Source organism: Sarcophilus harrisii, chromosome 2 (genome assembly GCF_902635505.1).
Source record: "Sarcophilus harrisii chromosome 2, mSarHar1.11, whole genome shotgun sequence".
Lineage (NCBI taxonomy): Eukaryota > Metazoa > Chordata > Mammalia > Dasyuromorphia > Dasyuridae > Sarcophilus > Sarcophilus harrisii.
The window spans coordinates 629,496,894-629,518,007 of record NC_045427.1 but is presented as its reverse complement, the minus strand read 5'-3'; the positions used below and the strand labels follow the sequence as shown (position 1 = coordinate 629,518,007).

Below are 21,114 nucleotides of genomic sequence, written 5' to 3'. Positions count from 1 at the left end.
AATCTTATAGAAGTGAATGTTGAAAACTATCTTTTCATGTATTTGGAAAAATAAAATATTGCTGAGAAAAAAAGAAAAAAAGGGGGGGGGGAAGATCCCATGTACATAAGTATTTATAGCAGCTCTTTTTGTGATGGCAAAGAATTAGAAAATGAGGAGATAGCCTTCAATTGGGGAATGGCTGAATAATCTATGATAAATGAATATAAGGAAATATTTTTGTTCTAAAAGAAACAACGTGGATTTCAGAAAAACCTGGTAAGATTTACATAAACTCATGCAAAATGAAATGAGAAAAACCAGAATATTGTACACAGTAACAACATTATGTGATGATCAATTTTGACATACTGTTTCCAGCAATACAATGATCCAGATACAATGACACAGGTCCAAAAGACTCATGATGGAAAATGCTATCTATATCCTGAGAAAGAACTATAGAGTCTGAATGCAAATCAAAGCATACCATTCCCTCCTTCTCCCCCCACCCCCCCCCTTTTTTCTCCTCATGGTTCTCCCTTTTTGTTATGAATCTTCTTTCACGACTAATGTGGAAATATTTTAACATGATTGGACATGTATAATCTATATCAGATTGCTTACTATCTTGGGGAGGGAGCAGAAAAGGGTAAAGGGAGAAAAATTTAGAGCTTAAAATTTTACAAAGATGAAATGTCAAGAACTATATATGTAATTGGAAAAAATAAAATTCTACTAAGTAAAAAAAAAAAACCCATTAACTACTTGAGGGCAGGGTTTGTTTAATCAGGTTTTATAATCTCAATATAGCGGGCACTGTGATACTTGATTATTTTATGGTGGTTCTCTTAGAATCTGGCATTACTGCATAGGGTCTGTAAGATATTGCTATCTTGAAGGTCTTTGCGAAATTGTTTTTCCCATGAGAAACTTGAGAGTCTCTAGGCAAAACACTAAAAAGCAACTTGCTCAACCTGTTGAAATCAATCATCTGTTAGTATGGAAGCTTTTTCTCAGACTATCCTTCTCCCCACCTCCACCCCCCTAAATCCTAACAATAACTTTATCTTGCATAACTTTACTGGAGATTAATTAAGCTTCCATTTACCTCTTCACCTTATCCCTCCCTCCGCCGAGATGTCTTCTCGAAGTCTGTTCTTGGTCTCACTTGGGAAAAGAAATGACAAGTTTGAGTGTCTCTCCCCTTTTGGTGATATGAACTAAATGTTCTGATTAAAAAAATAATTGCAGAACACTTATTAATGGTTGCTAATCGATTGGGCCATCTGGTGAGAGTGCCTAGGCTGGATTTTGAGTGGTTCTGCAACATTCCTGGACTTGATGACACAAGTTCTACGGCATAAAGGAGCAGCAGCATCTGGAAGAGCCCCCTTCAGTTTGTGCTCTGCTGGGTCCTCTCCGTGGCAGTGTCCCACACTTGGAGAGAACCCTTTATCTGCCGGTTTTATGCAACTACCGAGAGCTTCCTGTTATGCTCGGTACCAGAGAGGGCAGAATCGGGACCAATGGTTGAAGTTGCCGAGCAGAAAATCTTGGCTTGATGTAAGGAAAACTTCCTAACATTAGTTATCCAAAACTGGGCTTGCCTCATGTTACTGGGGGTAATAAAGCAAAGGCCCAATGACCACTTGACACTTCATGTACTGAATAGAATTATTCAGGACCCAGCGGCCTAAAGGTTTGAGTCTGTAGTTTCACTAATGAATGTAGAAGGATTTGGCTTCCCTAAGAACCCGGGGTTCTCTGGGGAAGAGGCTGGCCACATTGTGTGAAGGCTCTAAAACTCCAAGGCCTGGAATGGAGATTCTGGCTCTAGGAGAATCAACCCAAAGTACTTAATAACATCTACTTATTTAAAGTGACATGAATGTAGTGAATATTAGGTGGCATAAAACATGACGTGAAACAAAAAATGAGAGGTAGCAAAGTAGACAAAACCGGCACGAAAGTATATTTCTGTATATTCACTATGTGGCTTCCTAAATCCATATACACCAGCAGAGACCCTGATGGCCTTGAATGGCCCCCATGGGAGATGTCAGAATTTCAGATAGGCCTAAAAGGAGAAAGAACAAAGGCATCTAGGTGATGACTTGCTTGGAATCTGTTTTCATTCTATTCTGTTAAATCTTTTTTCTTCTTGTATTCTAAGTGATTTTGTTAATACTTTAAAAAAAATACATTTTACTTACGTTTCTTTGATCCTTTTATGTCTTCTTGATGAAACACAACAAACCAAAAACATCCCATACAACATCTGCAGACACACAGACCTGTGTGCGTGTGAATGCCAGCATGTGAGAATGTCCATTCTGGTGACTTCCTGCTTTGTCATTATCTGGTCTCCAGAACACGTTTCAGTACGTGCCTTTTATCTGCATTCCCAGCACACAGTGTCTAGTGCACACAGTAGGTGCTGCTGAATCAGTTATATCTGACCGTTAAGTTTTTTGTCTTGTCTCGTTTGACCCTTAGTAATTTTATTTACATCAGTCATTGTGCATGGAGATTTTATCCTCCATTAGTTCAGACACATTCCCTTATTTACTGCATGTATTTCTTAACACACTCCATTCCATTATATGCTTTAGCTTCCTCACTGACTTCCTTGCTGATGATTATCTAAAGAAAAAGCCCAATAGCCAATAGCTTAGGATTTGGAGTGATTGATACCTGGATCTGAATGCCACTTTAGACATTCCCTCTCATTAAAATGAGATATATTTAAAGAGATCTGTAGTACAGATCTCATAGGGTTTATTATCATCATCACACAGGAAATTTGTACTCAGTGCTTCACACACCTTTTTGGTTATTATTAAAGTTTGCAAATTAAAAAAAAAAATAACTGTTCTTGTCCTTGGAGAACTACACATCTTCTCAGTTGGTCAAATAAATGAGTAACGAATAATCATGGCTCTCTGTGGTGTAATGGGAAAAATGCCACTCAGGATCACAATCACAGGAGTTAGAACTCTGAGGGCTCTTCAAGAGCTAAGTGTAATGCTTCTGTTGGTTGGAAGAAGGCCAAGATGTGACAGCTGTTTGCCTAAAACCTTGGTCTGATGACTTCAAAATCAATCCTTTGCAGTGATGGTCACTCACTGCTCCTCAAACCCAAGTCCTGCTACTTCTTTCCAAGTCATCTCTCTGGACTTCAACATCCTTATCTAGAAACTAGATTTAATCTAGTTTCTAGAATCAGATTTAAGACTAAGTGATCTCTCCATATTGTCCTTAGAATCTGAGGATCCTTATGAATAAGTGGATAAAACTACGAAGAAGGCTGTGTAAGAAATCTCCAATCTTAAAGATCTTCTTAGTTTGATTTTATCAAAGTTGGATTTCTTTAAACCTTAAGTATTTTTAAACAGAAAAAACAAAATCAGTGATAATACAATTTTCTTTATTAAAAATAATTTACAACATTGGTAACATTATATGCACAATTGTCATCAATTGAACTTTGCCTCCAGATATATTTCTATACAATACTTAACATTGTTGAACTTAAAACTGTTATACTGTTTTGTTGGCTTTAAACAGTAGACATTGATTTGCAATTATTCAAATGTGATTACTATACATATGGTTCTATAGCCATATACTAGATGTCAAATGGATAGAAACAGCAACACTATCACAATTTGGGGAATAAACATCTCCAAAGCCCAAATAATATCTTTTTTTGTTTTGTTCTCCCAAATCAAACAAACCAAGAAAGGCTCAGAGTGTCCATTTTGTTCCCCCTGCCATCCTCAAAGATAAATTAAATGCCAAAAGAAAAAAGTTGCCTTTTAATTGGGACCACAACTCCCACAGTGGCCAAAAAAATTCTCTCCACCCTACTACAGGCAGGTGCAAATGATGCTGGCAACACTTGGACTGACAAAGTGGAATATCTTCCAGATAGCTTAGGCAGTGGCTGGGCTGTCTGAGCTTCATTTCCATAGGATTGTCCCCCCCTCCTCACTCATCTGGGGGGGGTTTGTAAGGACCATACTCCTCCCTTCAAAGCCCAGGGGATGCAGCTCATTTCCTTCTCTTCAGAAGTCAATCACAGAATAAAACAACTCTAGCTATCAGAGGGTTGGTGAACAAGAGAGACCTTTTTCACCAATTTCATATCAAAGAGCAGCAGAACTGTAAGTCATGAAATTGGGTGTTCCACTTAACATAATTTATTGTCAAAGTTAAAAAAAACAAACAAACAAATACTTTAGGTGATGATGTGCTTTTACAACTGTACTTGAATTCACAAACCCCGAGGTGCTTTTGTGATATATCCACAGGATTTCCTTTCATTAAACAGTTTTATTTCTTCTGGTTTCAGTGTGCAAGAGACATCTTCTATGCATAAAAGGGTGACAAACTAAAGAGACACACAGCAGACTCGGCACTGAATGCCAGGATTCCCCTCTTGTAACAACACTTGGTCAACAGCAGTTCTGAGAAGCCCGAACTAGCCAGCAGCTCCCGGGAAAGAAAATTCTACTTGCAATATACAAACAAGAGCTCAAGGTAACTAGAATTAGACAACACAGTAAGGCTCACTAACCACGACAATGGCTACTGAACCGACTAGACATTAAATGCCTATAAATGTTTTATTCCTGGTGGAGAATTCAAAGTGGCCTCATCAAGGCCAGACAGTTGATCTGTTCATGTTTGCAGCTCTACGCGGAGGCTTCAGATGGCCCCAAGTGGATAAAGGTTTTTTTTTTTTTTTTTTTTTTTTCCAAATGATTTCAAATTATTGAAGTCAAGCATTTCCTTTTGAAAATCACCGTGGCTATTATAACATTTAGAATGAAACAATTCCAGCTCTAACACGTTTCCATGTAAATTAAAAAATACACCAACAAGGATACATAAAAGCATGATAAAGTATTGAAAAACAATATGGTTTAAAGGTGATAGGAAACAAATAATATTAGACAAGAATTTGTTTTTAGTGCACATGATGGGGGGAAGGGAGGGAAAGGGGAAGAAGAGGAAGTCATTTAGCTTCAATCTAGTACATTTTATCATCCTAATATATATTTATGACTTATCTGTAAACTCTCACACTGGGAATTCTGTGCAATAGTTACTCAGTGGTCCCTGTCCACTGGTTTAAATAATTGGTAGGGTTTTATCATTCCTATTATATGCAACGTTAAATTGATTAAAAATTGTAATAATATTTCAAAGTGAATAGTACATTACCTTTCCTTTCACTCACTTTTACTTCTTAAAATGAAATTCCTTAAATTGAAAATAACTTATAAAAGCTTCAGAAATAACCATCTAAGCCCTTGGGTAATAGAAAAGTGGTCCAGCTTCTTTGGGTTATATCAAGGAATTCATTCTGGTAAGCAAAAATGGATGCTTGCAAGAGTGTTCAGAATAGGTTAAACATCGCTGCCCTCACATAGGGATAACACAATTAGCATGAAAACTGACCCAAAGAAATAAAAAGGATGACTCAAAGCACCAGAAAATGTTTTTAAATAATTCTAAATGTGTCCAAAATACTAAAATAAAAACTACCTAGACTGCTCAGCCACTTCACACCTAATCATTTAGACTGAACATCTGATATCATTTCAGGCCATCTCCAAAAGCTTGGAGAAGATCATTTTTAGAGTTGTCTGGTTAAATATACAGTTCCTTGCTCAGATCTTGAACAACAGTAAAAGATGAGTTTTTAGTCAATGATAGTACTTGGAAGTAAGTTTCCCATGAAGGCGAATAACTTCTGTTTCATCTGTGATTCTGTTATCATCCCTTGCAGCTTTACCAGCAACTTACTAACATCTACAGTAACATGTTGGACTGCTCTGGAATAGACTAGTCTGTCTCCCCTTCCTCCTAGATAAAAGCAGGCCCCAGTCTGGAAAGGCCCATCTTCACCTACACAAAACTCTTTTATTTCTCAAGATCACATCCCTTGTATCTCTCTGGCCTCTATTTCCAAACTAAAGCAGACACCTACCTAAGTACACCAGCTTTGCTTACCTCAATTCTAAGGCTACAGAATAAAAGTCCATTCAGACCCCCGTTTCTCAGCTTCCATAATTCGATAATCTGATTTGGCTTCTCCTACGTCAATCTGTTACTCTTAAACCAACAAACAGTAGTACCCAGTTTTAAAGGTGCAAAACTAAAGAAAACAACTGCAGGAAGGCTGCTCTTACATAATAGTCTTCACCACAATTCAAGTTCAAACTCCGCCTTGTTTATTTACAAAATGGTTTGATAAAATATCCCCACCCCCACCCCCCCATACTTACAGCTCTCTTCCACAACACACTTAGGCTGATTTTAGCAATGTTAATAGCACCATTCGTATAGTATTTAAAATCAAGAAAGATCTCATTGTGGTCACTACGATGATTCACAATCATTTACACCCATGGAGGAGATAACTGAGCATACAGCACTGTTTGGAGCTCCATGGTATGGATTCCTGGGTCCATCACACAAGGCATTGGCAGCTACCAATTACGGAAGGGATCCACGTTCAGTAGATACTAGGAGAATTTTCGAGCCACATAGTTTAATAATCCGCCATGTTTGTATAATGTTATTTCCACATCATTTTCAAACGAAGCAATCACGCTGAATACTTTTCCAGTGCTTGTCTTTAAAAGCAAACAAAACAAATGGCAGCCAGTAAGATCATACTGTCATTCCTCCTAAATAAAGCATCTCTGGCTCTTCTCCACCCCCACAGCCTACAAAAAGTGATTCTCTCCCTGGGAGCTGACAACACTCTTGGTCACAATTGACTTCCTATGCACTGTTAGTCTATTCTCCTGCCAGAATAAACCCCACTAGGGCAGGGGCCAGGTGAGTCTGCAGTCTCTGTGATAGAGCTCTGCATGGATCACGGGTCAATTGTCAAGATTGCCGGACAGTGTTTCTTATTGCCTTAACTTTCTCTGCCATCAAATTCTTCTTGCTATCAGACGTCTCCCACAAATCTTTTAATTACAAGTGGGCATGAGGAGCCTTTTCTATTCTAGAAGAGGAGCTACTAAACCCAAGTACAGATGCTTAGTGAAGGCTTCAAGCAGCGTGGAGGTGATCCTGGACTCCCACAGGCCGTGCCATTGCCAAAATGTGTAACGTCTTAGCCAAGATGACAGTTTTGTGGGTATGGATATGGTAACAGACCATGCCATCCGCATAGAGCCAATCTGGCTAACTGTGGGGAAGCTCCATCATGAGAAAGGCGGGCGCCTTTTGGGGAGGACTTGGTTCGGCTGTGGTTGGAATGAAGGAGTCTACTCTGCCTGGTGGGTCCCTGCCATGTGCCCTACCCCCACCCCGAGTTGTAGGACTATAGAACTATGGGAATTTCCTCCTCCATGTAGCACAGAAGATTCTAGCACAGAGGAAGAGGATTTTTGCAAACTTCCAGGGACCTTGTAATGTCAGTTATTGGTATAATCAACTGGAATTTATTATTTACTACAAATGTGCTGGTTAACTTTTATTTTTAGGGAGGAGCTAAAATTGGACCTTCTCCTCAATCCAGTCTCAGGACTAGTAGAGGGATGCACCCACTCTGTAACAAGATGCTCATTTAATGGTGGTATATACACATCTTAAAATTAGAAATAAAGATTTGGAAACTAGGAAACAAGCAGAGTTTGAAAACAGTTAAGAACAAGGGCAAGAAAGCCAGGATTCTTGCCTGTCATCTGACTGTTCACAGATTGGGTTTCCAGGTTTTGTCAAGTTTGTAGACAGACTCTCCTCAGCAAAATGAAGGCAATGGACCAGAGCAGTCTTTAGCAGTCTGGTGAAATTAGCAGAATACCCAAAAGCTTAATGTTTCTGGACGGCCACCAGACAAGTGGTGGGACAGCCAGGCCCTGCTATGCTGTGAGGTCTATCTACTCCTGCCCCTTCTGCGTGTATTAATCAGCTGAGAGCCTTTGAATGAGGCAGGACATCTGAGCTCATCAGAAATGGGCATGAATGATACTGGTTCCAGGACAGCCAGGCTGGCTTTCAGAAGAGTAAAATGCTTCACTCCACAGCATCATTTTTGGCTTGCTTTGCCCCCTTGCTGGCACCTTGGGCATGCTCTATGTAAGTGAGGCTGTCAGAATGTAGCGATGTCACAAGAATTAAGAAAGTAACCCACGATGCCCCTGACAGCCACTAGGGATAAGTGTGGCTATCTGTGAGCAGGGCTCCGCTCTGGAAGGTACACAAACACAGATTTAATCTTGCAGATACCTTTATGTTTAAGGTGACTCCCGGTGACAGATCTTCAGGGAATGAAAAAGAAAACTGCTCTCTGCCAGAGAGGCCCAAGGAACTGGCATTTTCTCCTGGAAGAAACTGCAGTGGAGCGATGCCGATTCCAATCAAGTGGTCTTTGTGAATCTTTTCATAACTCTCAGCTACCACAGCTTTCACACCCTATAATAAACAATTTTTATTTCCTTCAAATTCTAAGAAAAGAGAAATGATATATGGCATGTGCTACAAGAAGATTCTTCAGTGATTTCTCTAAAGCTCCCTAGAAGAGTCTTCTATATTCTGACACGGAGATGAGACAACTTCTCCCCTCCTGGGACTGGCATGGCAAAGGTGTTTTCTAGATGCTCTAAACCATTTTCCCAACACATGAAAATGTTCTTCTCCACGCTACTGAAATTAATTGTAGAAGAGAGTGTGGCAATCAATGGCTTTTACATACACTATGACATTTTTTCCCAGGCCAGACACTAGATGAAACCATGATGGTAGCTAAGTCTACTGATAACCTCTTATTATTCCCTGGGAAAATCTGCATTTAAAAAGTGGATCTATGATTGAAAAAAACCAACAAAGATAGAAGGGACCTAAAAGAACAAAATAGCAATGGCCAAATGAGAGGTACTAAAATCAATCTACCTGAAAACTTGGGCATGGCAGTCAAAATAAAAAAAACAAATAATAAAAAAAAAATAAAAAAGATTTTGGAGCATGATCTCCCAAACTGTCCTCAATGCTGTCCTACCTATGGGTCATCACAAGTTGGGTTTTCTCTAGACACAAAATGAATAAAGATTTGATAATCCTTCTTGAATGTGAAGAGGAAAGCTGATGGGAAGGCATGATAACTGACATGGTTTATCTATCTATCTGTCTGTCTGTCTACTTATTTTTCTTTCCTTCTTTGCTAAAAATAACAAAATCCCTGGCTCCAACTTTATAAATACATTAAGATTAAAAAAAAAAAAAATGCTCCTCTGGTCCTAGTAAGAGAACATTAAAATGTAACCACAATCTTCTAAAAAGTCAAAATGAACAACTAATCAAAGGCAAATATCACAGACAGCATCTAGACAGCATTTCACATTTTAAAAGTTGCAAATGGATTTAAAGTAATTTATACTCCCACCTCTCAATTCTTCAAGAATAGTTGTATAAAAGTATAAAATACCATCAAATATGGTCCTTTGGCAGCCCAGTCTCTTGAATTTCCAGAGCCATATTTCTTCCCTGCTAAAATAATCAATGGAATACCTTCTCTCTGGTATAATTCTGCAGCCTCAAATACATCCAGCTAGAGATTAAAAACAAACAAAAATTAGCCATTAAGTCATCAGGCTAGTAAATAATTGTTAGCTTGGTCTGAATCTATCCTCACCGTTTGACCTGATGGAAAATGGATTGTTTTAGGAGCTGGTTTTCCAATAAACTTATTTAGGAGCTTGATATTTGCAAAGGTTCCTCTCGTCATCACAGCATCATTACCCCTTCGGGCTCCATAAGAATTGAATTCACGAGGTGTAAGGCTATAAAACAAGATACAAATTTCAGATTCCAAACTGGATGGGAAAAAAAAAAAAAAAAAGATACAACCTACTCCTTCCCCTCCAACCCCAACTCCAAGGTTGAGATAAAGGAGAAATCACTATTGATTACTGGGATGTTTACAGTAAACATTTAAGTTGATTTTGCTTTATGTTTTCCCAGCAAAAATCATTTGATCTCCTTGGGCCACAGTTTCCTCATCAATTAGATGAGGTTGAACTATGACTTCCAGTGTTTCTTGAAAAAGAGACTGTAAACTCTAAAGATTAATCTGTCCATCAGACCTTAGGCTAGATACACAAAATTATAACAAGTAAAAATTTAACAAAATTGTTGGTTTTATTTCTACAGTTTAGAGCTGAGAGAAAATGGGATGAAGGCTTTCTCAAAATACTTAGAAATTTTTGACCAGAGTGGAGATCATCCTAAGCATACACAAAATTTTAGTTCTCACTGTTACAATATTAGAAGTCTCCAAAAAAATCCTAAAATTCCTTCATGGAAAGGATCTTAGATTTAAAAGTGTCTATTTTAAAAATATTCACTTATACTTTTCTTTAAAAATTGTTTTTGTAAGACCTAAAAGCAGAAGTATTATAAGAAAAAAGTCTTTTTCTGTGGAAAATGACAATAAAGTGGTCCTTCTATAGAACAGCTATTTACTTTTCACATGGTATTTTCAATAAATTCTTTCAATGGTCACTAAATCCTTCCTAAGCTAAGAAGAGAGCAAAGAGTTCTGTGCATAATTTTCACCCTGGTGCCATGGTAGCTATTAGGTAACCAGGTAACGTCTTATTAATCATTAAAAAGTGAAATAATATCTACCTACCCCCAGATTATTATCTCATGAATTAACAGTTATTTTCACTGTAAATTCCCAAGCATTTATCAGGATGCAGAGGACTATCACCCTTGGATGTCATCTATCCCAGGGTGCCTGTGACCAATTGACTCCAAGTTTGTATGTCATGATCCAAGTAAACACAGTATACAATTCCATGCATTTCTCTTAATGAGCGTGTAATAGGATCTAAATGATCAGTCTTTATTCTGGCAGGGCACACTAAACTAGTCTTCTTAAATGAACAAGATTTAGAAAGAAAAAAAGAGAAAATTGCTATTTTTTTTCCTGAGTAGCTGTCTACTTGAACAAGGGCCCAATGTAAGTGAGCTCCACAGTCAAAGGACTAACTCTACTTTGAGCCAAGTGTACCCACAAGCAGACATGTATGATTTCTCCTGAGAAACAGCATAAATGGGGATGGTCTCGGTAGGAAGCAGCCTCAGGGCTGGTTGGAAAAGTTCCCCTTTAGATCATGCCCTTTCAGATACACACCCTCTGTTTGTCAGATACTTAGCAGCAGCACTACTCCTGGCAATGCTCCCAGCAGGTGAGATATGATCTGTTGTGACAGAGTCTCCCAAATAGAGCAAAACGTGGGCATTTTCAATGGGCTGCAGTGCAACTGGCTCTTTGGCCTATAAAATAAGCAATGAAGATGTTGAATGGTCACAAATGACATAACTCCCACTAGAGAAACAGCACTGCATTTTAAAAGTGTGTAACTGAATACTTACAAGTTTATCAAAAAAGGATGGACATCTGATATAAGTGGATTTTGAATCCCATGGGAATAAAACAGAATCTGGTGCATCTAAGGAATTCCACCGCTTATTTCCCTTCTGTGAAGAAAAAGTACATTAATAAATAGGCAAGTTTATGGAAGGCTTTTCCTAGTGCAGCCCCAAGGATGGTGCCCCAGAAAGCTGGGATGCCATGAGGAGACCAGGCCGCTTCAGCACAAGTCAGATGGAATGGAAAGCTACTGATGGGGCTTCTATTTTTCTGAATGTTTGTCCACGAGGTCAGACGCAAGACAAGGCTGACTTCTGTCTACTATAGAGGCCGTAGCGGGACATACATAACACCTACAAACCTTCAAAGTGAGGAGTATCTTTACCAGATCTTTACCAGGAGATAAGAACAGAGGACTACCTCCCAAGGTAATTATTACAGTCCACCTAAAGCTACTTTCATATAAGCTAATGCCTCCTTCTCTCCTCTCTCTTATTTACTCCAAGTTCATTATATATGGCCCCTGGCAATGCTCAAAAATATCAGGAAAGGATCCAACACCAGGACTTTTGCCCCATGGCCCCAGGCTCCTGGATCTCTCAATCGCCCAGCCCCATCCAAGTTCACGGTACTTTCTTCAATGTAGTAAACTGAGTCTCTCTGTGCCAGTGTTCTTCACACATCCAAATAATAGCAGTTCTTTTCATTAACTAAAGGTGATCAGATTCCTTTCTGAGAGCCTTGAATTATTTTAAAAGGAGTCATAAAAGAGATGAAGTCATGTCAAATCTGACATCGAAAACATTTCATTCCCAATGGACATTTTCTAAGTAAAATGCCTTATGACATTCACAAATCCAGGTGTATGGCAGAACAGTGCAGTTACACTCCACTATTTAAGAATGCATCCTTACCTCCATTTTTTCATTTAATTCTTTAAACATGGAGAATATCACATGCTCTTCTTCTACTTTATGAAGCTCTTCTCGATTAGGCCAAATATCATGTAGGTAGATGTTTTTGCCTTGGGGATCAGTGCCTATTTTAAAATATGTTTAATGTAAGCAAAGAATGATAAAATGCTTATTGCTTTTCAAAGCTATTAATCATTACCCAAGTAAATAATTTACAGATTACTTCAGATCAAGCAATAGAATGTATATACTACAGTATCCGTGTTAATTGATATATAACTAGAAAGAAAATAAGTGTACTAGTCATTTTTATCTCTAATAAAAATGATACTATTTTAGAGAATAAACCCCACTATCAGAAAGACTATATATTAAGAAATTAAGTTACCTAAAGGCTCGGTCTGGAAATCAATATTCACTGTTCCTGCGATGGCATAAGCTACTACTAGAGGTGGTGAGGCAAGGTAGTTGGCACGGACACAGTCACAAAGACGACCTTCAAAATTCTTGTTGCCAGATAACACTCCACAGGCAACTAAGTCACCCTAAAAAAAGGAGGAGGGAACTTCATTTCAAGAAAAGAAAGATCTTATATATATAAGCACAAGTGAGAAAGAACAAGATAACCAAAACAGGTTCTATTACTACGAGCATATAATTACTGCTTAAAAAGGAACCTTGGGAATGGCCACAGAAGGGACCCAGACCATCCTTTCATTTTATAGTTAAAGGAACCAAGGAAAAGAGATCTTCCTTCTACAAATTTCTGGACTCCCAGCCTCCCATTCTCTCTGATCCCAACAAAGCAGATGAAGAGAAGATAGACATTTAAAGTTAGCCCTTATTTCACGGACCCAACACTTCTATGGAACAAGGAAGCAGCAGTAACTAGGATGCTGAGAGGGATGGAAGCCATGACACAAGCAAACCGGTTAAAAGGTGGGAACATTTAAGTGGCAGAAGACAAGGCCTGAGAGCATGGACGACATGATCTCATCACTGTCTTCAAGTTATTTGAAGTTATCTCTCAAGTTATCTGAAGGGCCATTGTGCAAAAAGGGTTATTAAAATAATTCTGCTTGTCCCCAGAGGGCAGAAATTGGAACAACAGGTAGATCTACAAAACAGATTGAGCTCTGATATAAATAAAAAATTTCTGAGAGTAAGGGCTGCTCCAAAGTGGGATGGGCCTGTGAGGATAGCCGAGTTAGCTCTCTACTGGAGACCTTCACGCCAAAGCTGGCTGACCATTCACTGGGGATGTGGAGGAGGGAATTCCTTTCAGGTAGTTTGACAAACTGCAAACTTGAAGACAGATTTCAAGACTCTCTGCAACGCCCTGATTCTGCAGTAATGATTCCAATAGGCTAACTCAGAGGGGAGGCCCCATTACTGAAGATGGACCTCCTGATGAGGTAATCACTTATAAGCCAGGTTAGAGGGGGAATTTCTATTCCAATCAGAGACTGGAGTAAAGTCCCTTCTTGGTCCCTCCTAATTTGGAAATCTGACTTCCCCTACAGGTATCTTTTCACACCTTGCAAAAGCTGTTTACCCTCACTGCCTCCACTTCATCTTGTTTCTATGACAGCAGTGACTCTAAAGAAGATTACAAAATTCTTTCAAGATTGTGAAGTTACTCACAGATTTAATAACTAGGAACTGGTTAAGAAAATTCTAGGAGCATCTTTCAAACTTGTCTTTGCTAATCTATAAACATTACCTCTTTTATTGCATTCAGAACAGCTTCTGGCAAGGGAGCTGTGTTTCCAACACAGGTGGAACATCCATAACCAACTACTTCAAATCTACATTAAAAAAGAGAAAAATTATTATAGAACATTTAATACCAGGAAAGAGTAGATGCATTTCCCTCCTTTTCCCACAACCCCTGCCCCATTATGGATATTTATTAAACAAATTAAATGAAGTCACTTAATCTGCCACACATCAGGCATGGGTTTCATTAGTTTTTTTCCATCTTCATAATCTCACCAAATACCAAACTCAGGAAAGACACTTGAAGACCACAGAAGCCCACAGAATTTCCCATGATTCTTGAGAAAGAGGGAACTCCTTTACTTAGTCCCATTTACCTCTGACTCGTCAGGCACATCATTCTCCAAACTAGCCCTTCCTACCATCCTGCCTTCATCATCTTCATCTTTTCATTGCCAGCTCATTGCCAGCTGCTGACAAACCCATCCAAGTCTCTCAGTCCTTAAAAAGGCCTTTCTTGCCTCTATACTGTGCTCTTAGCTACCACCTATTCACTCCTATTTCTTCCCTCTTCCTTTTTCAACCCTGGCAATTTGGCTTCCAAGTTCCTAACTCCACTGAAACCAGTCTCTGTAAAATGACCAAACAAGTCCAAAGTGCCAAACCTCAAGGTCTTTTCCTTAAGCCTCATCTTTCTTGACCCTTACACAGCACTGGACACTGCTGACCACTCTTACTCCTCCTCTTTGGGCTTTTATTACCCAAATCTATCTGGCTCCTCCTCCGCTATGTCCAAAGGCAGCTTTACCATTATAGTGTCACACTACCCAGTGAAGCTCTGCCTTGGGCTTTCCTCTGCTTCCTCCTCTAGTTCCTCTCACCATCTCTCAAGGGCTTAATGATCTTTATCAAAGTGAGTATCTTGGATCAATCAACCTGTCTGTGTCTGTTCTGCTTTCTGAGTCTTTCTAAAGTAAGTGCCTCAGAGGCATCTCGAGCTCATCATGTCTCATACAGAACACATTCACTTTTCTCCCAAAGGCGCCATTTTCTAAACGTCACTATTTCTGTTAGGGGGACCGCCATCAAGATTCACAACTGTGGATTTGTCCTTCCTTGTTCATGTTCTTCCTCAGGGAAGGGGAAGACTGACCACTTCCTCACCTCCCCCACCCCCAATCACTTGTCAAGTCCACCAGCATAACTGATGTCCCATCTGTCTTCTCTCCATTTCCAGGGACCTAGTTCATAGTAAAACGACTTCCTAACTGGTCTCTGTGTTTCTTAGACCTTTTTCTAACTGATAAAGCAGTAGTCCTACTTCCCAATCCATTCCATCGGCTCCTGTTGCTCCTAGGATCCTGTTGCACATCTAGGATCAAATACAGACTCTTCTGGGTGGTAATGAAAGCTGACTCTCCCCTACCTTCTATCTCGAGAACTCGGATTCAGCCACAATGGCCTTTTTGCTGGATTCTTCCAGCTGTTCCTGCTCCCCTGACATAATGCCTGGGCTTCTGCCTGTGCTTAGCGGTGCCGTCCCCCAAAGGGAATCTCCTGCGGGTGGGGAGTGTTTCATGCTCATTGGTGCATCTCTGTACACCGCCGGCCCAGCATCAGCAGCTCACCCACTGTCCAGCACTGGAACAGGCCAAATCAGAGCTGCCCAAATCTGACAGTCCATGTCAGAGTGTGCAAAGTGCTCTTCTCACTTGTGAGCAAGGCTGGCGTGGGAACCACCGCCTTCCCCTCCCATTCCCTCTCTGGAGGCTGGGCAGCTTACTCTGCACTGCAGTAATTGCCACTTACCCAAGCTTACTGAGATACGGTAACACTCCACTTGAACTGAGGTAATGTGTAACCATCCCACTGCCAGGAGATAAGCTTGTTCTGATATAAGGCTTAACCCGGAGACCAGCTTCAACAGCTTTTTTCGCCAACAGACCTACAAAAAGTCAATATGTTACTTGAACACCAGTTTTCAAATAATAATAAGCCTCAGGACAAAAAAAAAAAGATATTTCAAAACTACATTAATTCTGCCCCAAGACTGGAGTAATAAAATGATCTCTGAAAAGAGATGACAAACGTCTCTTCCTCTTTAAGGGAGAAAGGAGAGGACATGGCAATACCTTTTATTATGTATAAAATGAACCCAAGACTCTTTCCATTTATTGTAGACTTCATCTTCCTCCTCTATTAAAATGCTACTGTTATACTTCATCATGATATGGAAATGACTCTGAGCTTCTGAAAGATACACATGGAAAGCAGCACATGTTCCAACAGGGTCTTCCCCAAGCCAGAAAGGTTTTATACAGCTGCCCATCAAAGACCAGCCTTCCTGAGCTTAGAAAGGCTCATCAGCAGGCTGGCTTTAAGGTAACTTATTTTAGGATGACAGCAACTTTGTTGAAGACTGCCTATCACCAAGTCACAGAAGGACTGAGAGCTGTACTGGCAGAGGGAGTTATCCACACCAATGAAATCATGAAACCTTGAAATACACCAGACCTGCTGCTCTGGAAGGTCAACTTTTTCCACTAAAATAACCTACAATGTGGTAGATTCCTGCCTTCTGCATTTATAACTTAAATATATATGTATAGATATACAAAAACATTTTAAAAAATTCTCAAAAATAATAACTAAAGTTTTACATTCGGTTACACGTAAATATATTCACTAATTGCTTCCTATTTGTTTGGTCTTTTAAACTTCTCGGACACAGACATCATTTCTGATGCTTCTTTTAAACACCTTTATAGCATCAGGGATAGAAAAAAAAGAGGAAGACTCACAACTGATTACCATGATTCTAGACTCAAACATGCAATAGCCTAAGGCTTACATAGTCACCTACTTCTCAACAAATAGATGGAGAATCATCAGAACTCTGTTTCCACATAATGAAACTAAGTCTATTACCAACTGTCCAAAAACATCCTGGATCCTATTAAAACCTGTAAGAAAGCCTCTTGGGTGTGAGGTGCCATGTGAGGGATGAAGTATCTGCTGGTGGTGATGCTTCTGCATCATGTCCCAGGTAGTGATGGGTAGCTGGATGACCAAAGATGGTGCCTGGCCGTAACCTAAGGCATACCTGCAGCAAGCATGACGGATGGATTGCAGTTATTGGTACAACTGATCACTGCAGCAATGACAACAGACCCGTGAGACAATTTATACTCAATTCCTTCATACTGAATAGGCACGACATCATTTTGTTTTTCAGCGGCAATCTGAAAGCCTTTAAATCCAACCTGCACAAAATTGTACAAATCCATTAGCTTCCTCTGCCCTTGTCTGTAACACTTGTCATTTCTCCCCCACTGTCCCCTCACCACTTAACCAACACTAAGATTGCAGGATTGGAAGGAGATATCTTTCTACAAATGAATCAATTTCCAAATTATCCTTGCTAAGCTTACCCAGAACAACTGCCTCCATTTTACTAGACCAAGGGCATAGAAGACCCATAAAAGCCTTCCATTATGGCAATCTCAAAGCAGTCATAAAGACTTAAACAAAAGGAGACTGTGGGGTAGGGCTAGAAAATCATCAGGGACAGGGTACCAAGTGAGCCCCAGTGAACCCACTCTCCCTGTGAGGCCGGGGCAGCTGATCAAAAGAAATGGTTTGGCTGGGTTACTGGAGAAAGAGGCAAGCACTATTTAGCTACTGACAGTCCTATTACACAAAACATTGGTATGCTGAGTTTATTATCTCTTTGTAATAATTACCTCTCCCTAATGAGCACAGAAGGTACAACCTGAAATGATTTACCTTTTCATTTAGGCAAGCTTGGAAATCACTTTTCATATCACTCACAGCTACTCGATCCTGGGGCCTTTTTGGACCACTGACAGATGGAATTATAGAGTTCAAATTAATCTGTATTATCTAGGAGAGGAAAAAGAATTAGTATTCATAGTTTCAGTCTCTAGTGTAGCGTACCATTTATTTCAGCAGTCTGAATCCATCCATATGATCGTTTTTAAAATGCAGGAGCCCAATTTTAATTAATTTTCATAGTGTTAAAGGCAGCCATTAAGAGTCCTACACCATCCCCAGGAGCAGCTATCTAGAGTCAGTACTCCAAAGTTCAGATGTCCCTCTGCTGACAACTCAAAATATTAGCTTCCCCATTTTTGTATAAATGAAACCTTGGATTCAATATGAAAAGTTCCTGAGAACTACTAACTTCGTTGATTTTTCCTTTGGGATAAAATTTTTAAAATGAAAGGATAAATTTAATTTAGCAAAGCCAAAGGTGTCATAAATTAGCCATGGTTTTTACATTGGTATATTGAGAGCAATTTAAAGGTTTCTGGTCACTGATTGTTCTTTGGGTCTATCTAGGGGCCTCCTTCCCTTCATTTCCCTTCCTTTCCACCACAGGATCACAAGTAACTGAAGAGCTACAAAAGATCTGAGAGATCAGACAATCAATCAGGCCATCTAGCACCATTTTCCACCCCATGGAAGAAGTCTCCTCTTCAGATCAACTCTGGCCACTTGAATACATCCAGAGATAAGGTTCTTACCACACAGAGTAGCTCAGGCCATTGTTGCACATCTTTATTATTAAAAAGTTCATCCTTAACACAGCATCAGTCAGAGAAACCATGAAGCTGGGGCTGGAAGGACTGGGTAGTTCTGCCCTTTGGAACTACCCTGACTCTAAACTTCTCATTGACATGACAGCCTTTCAAATGCTGGAAGTCATGTGTCAAGTCCAAGTTTCCTCTTCTTAAGGCTAACTGCCCTCACTTCTTTCAATTGTTCCTCACAAGACATAAGTTTTCCATCCTTTAACAGCCTGGTTACCAGACTCAGTGCCCAGTCATGGTACCCACAACTAAATATACCAGATGTCTGACCAATGCAGAGAACAAAGATAATTTGATGTTTTCCAAATGCATCAGCTTCTTTCAGCACTCACAAATAGCTAACATATAGCTCTGCAGTCAAGAGAACTCCAGGACTTTTTTCCACAGTAATTGCCATCAATCCAAGATACCCTATCTTGTACTCACATAATTGATTTTTTTTTCAACAAATGAATAATATGTGTGACTTAAATTTCTATCATGTTAGTTTTAGCCTATCAAGACCTTTTTGAACCTTAACTCTGGCAATCACTAAACTCAGCTTTATTTAACTATACATATGGTAAACATATCCTTCCAAGTCTTTTTATCAATTGTTGGGAAAAAGTGAACAAGATTGGACAGTGGTCTGTAGAATTCTATTAGGATACACACTTCCAATTAATGTGGAGCCATTAGTCAACATTCTGTTGGTAGGGACACAACTATAATATTCCACTCATGCTTCTTCATCTTGGTCACAAAGATGTTTTACCCTGCTCTCATATGAAAAACAACCACTTTTATTTAAGTCCTGGAATTTCTGCAGGAACTGATTTATTTATTTCCTAATTTGGACTGTATATAACTTATTAGTAGAATGGGAGAAATGAGAATTTTGGAAGCTTTAAGACAAAAGAGAACAGATGACCCAATTGTCCAATTCCTTTATAGTTCTTCAGATACCTAGGATCTTGGCAAAGGGGTGAAGTGAGCCTTCAGAAGAAGCCCCCAGATTGCACTCAATACCATGGCCAAATTATGACACAGTTGACGTAGTTTAATTAAATCTATACCTGCATTAGTTTTGATTTAGGAAAATTAAAGTTGGTTGCTGTCAAAAACCTTTTATATCTCAAAAAAGTAACTTTTCTCCTAATAAATGCTGGTTTTTAAGACAAGAAAGTTGACATATATGACTTCCTACTACCTAACACATAAAAAGAACTAACAAAACTAATAAAAGAAATCATTTCTAATCAAACTTTTTAATCAAATGCAAAAAACTGATATGCCAAGCTACAAAACACACTGGGGAAATGTGAAGTAGGAGGCCCCAAGCAACAAGCACCAAATTCCCTAAGTGCTGTCTTAGTCTCAGGCTTGAGTTTAGTACTGGGGACATCAAACATAAGCCACCAATTGCCTGGGTGTACCTGGGAATACTCGGGCTCCACTGGAGAATCCTGGTCACTTCTAAACAACTTCACAGCTTTAAGGTATGTTTCCATGGACGCAAGCTTGTCTTTGTCAAAACCTGATTAAAAAAAAAAAGTAAGGAATAATATTTTTAGGCCAAGAAGGAGTTAACTTTTAACTAAAATGAAACCGCAACACTGAATTTTCTACAAGTCATTTCTTGACAGAGTCTTGACACTGGATAAAAATTGTGTACTTCACACACGTGTCATCAAAAACACAACAGTATTCTTTCCATTATCCTGCCAGTTCAGAAACATAACAACTAAAACAGGAAAGAAGGCAGTGCTTTATTTGCCAAAGACAATCAGTCCTTGACGGGTCTACAATGAACTCGCTTCCCAGGATTCTCTGCCCCAGGGATGCTGTTGGCTCCTATGAGCTTCAGATCAATCACCCTTAATTACCAAGGGTTCAGCATGTGCTGAGCGCTGGACACCATGCAGAGGGTCAGAGATCAGCCCCCCAGAAGCTGACCTGCTCCCAGGAGAATGCAATACAGGGGGAGGGACAAGAAGAGATGGCCCCTGGAGGCTACAGGAGACGGTACCTAAGTGCTGACTCAAGAGAAGGAAGGTGAGAAGCAAAGGGGATTCCCATTCAGATGTGGCAAGTGGGCTGTGTGAAAACAAGGAGAAAGATGGTGACCACCTTCAATTTTGAGGAAAAGCTCGGCTGGGAGACAGAATTGATGAAGAGAAGAAGAGAAAAGCCTGAATTTGCTTCTGGACAATCAGGCTGAGGAGTCTGTGGGGAAGCTGGAGAGTGACAAGGACAGACTCGTACCTTTGGAAGATGACTGGCAGCTGGGTAGATAAGGTTAGAAGCAAGGAAGTCCATTAAGAAAAAGGGAGATAACAAGCATTGATTAAGCATCTATTATGTGCCAGGCACTGGAATAAGTAGCTTTTGTTTTTTGATTTTTTTACAATTATTACCTCTTTTGATTTGCACAATACCCTGCAAGATAGTTGTTATTCCCATTTTATAGCTGAAGAAACTGAGACAAAAAGGTTAAATGACA

At 39.6% G+C, this 21,114-nt stretch overlaps 1 protein-coding gene across 1 annotated transcript in view; it reads right to left on the bottom strand.

Annotated features, from left to right (window-relative positions):
• Positions 1–3,388: 3,388 nt before the first annotated feature.
• IREB2 (iron responsive element binding protein 2) overlaps positions 3,389–21,114 on the bottom strand; it is a 34,858-nt gene continuing 17,132 nt past the window's right edge. The window contains exons 10-22 of the mRNA XM_031956780.1: positions 20,048–20,148; positions 17,806–17,922; positions 17,123–17,282; positions 15,829–15,964; positions 14,024–14,108; positions 12,689–12,845; positions 12,301–12,425; positions 11,389–11,493; positions 11,147–11,289; positions 9,641–9,788; positions 9,434–9,556; positions 8,239–8,424; positions 3,389–6,629 (exon numbers count right to left, since the gene is read on the bottom strand). Of these exons, the coding sequence (XP_031812640.1) occupies positions 6,519–6,629; positions 8,239–8,424; positions 9,434–9,556; positions 9,641–9,788; positions 11,147–11,289; positions 11,389–11,493; positions 12,301–12,425; positions 12,689–12,845; positions 14,024–14,108; positions 15,829–15,964; positions 17,123–17,282; positions 17,806–17,922; positions 20,048–20,148 (1,697 nt within the window). The 3' untranslated portion in view covers positions 3,389–6,518. The remainder of the gene's footprint in view (positions 6,630–8,238; positions 8,425–9,433; positions 9,557–9,640; positions 9,789–11,146; positions 11,290–11,388; positions 11,494–12,300; positions 12,426–12,688; positions 12,846–14,023; positions 14,109–15,828; positions 15,965–17,122; positions 17,283–17,805; positions 17,923–20,047; positions 20,149–21,114) is intronic.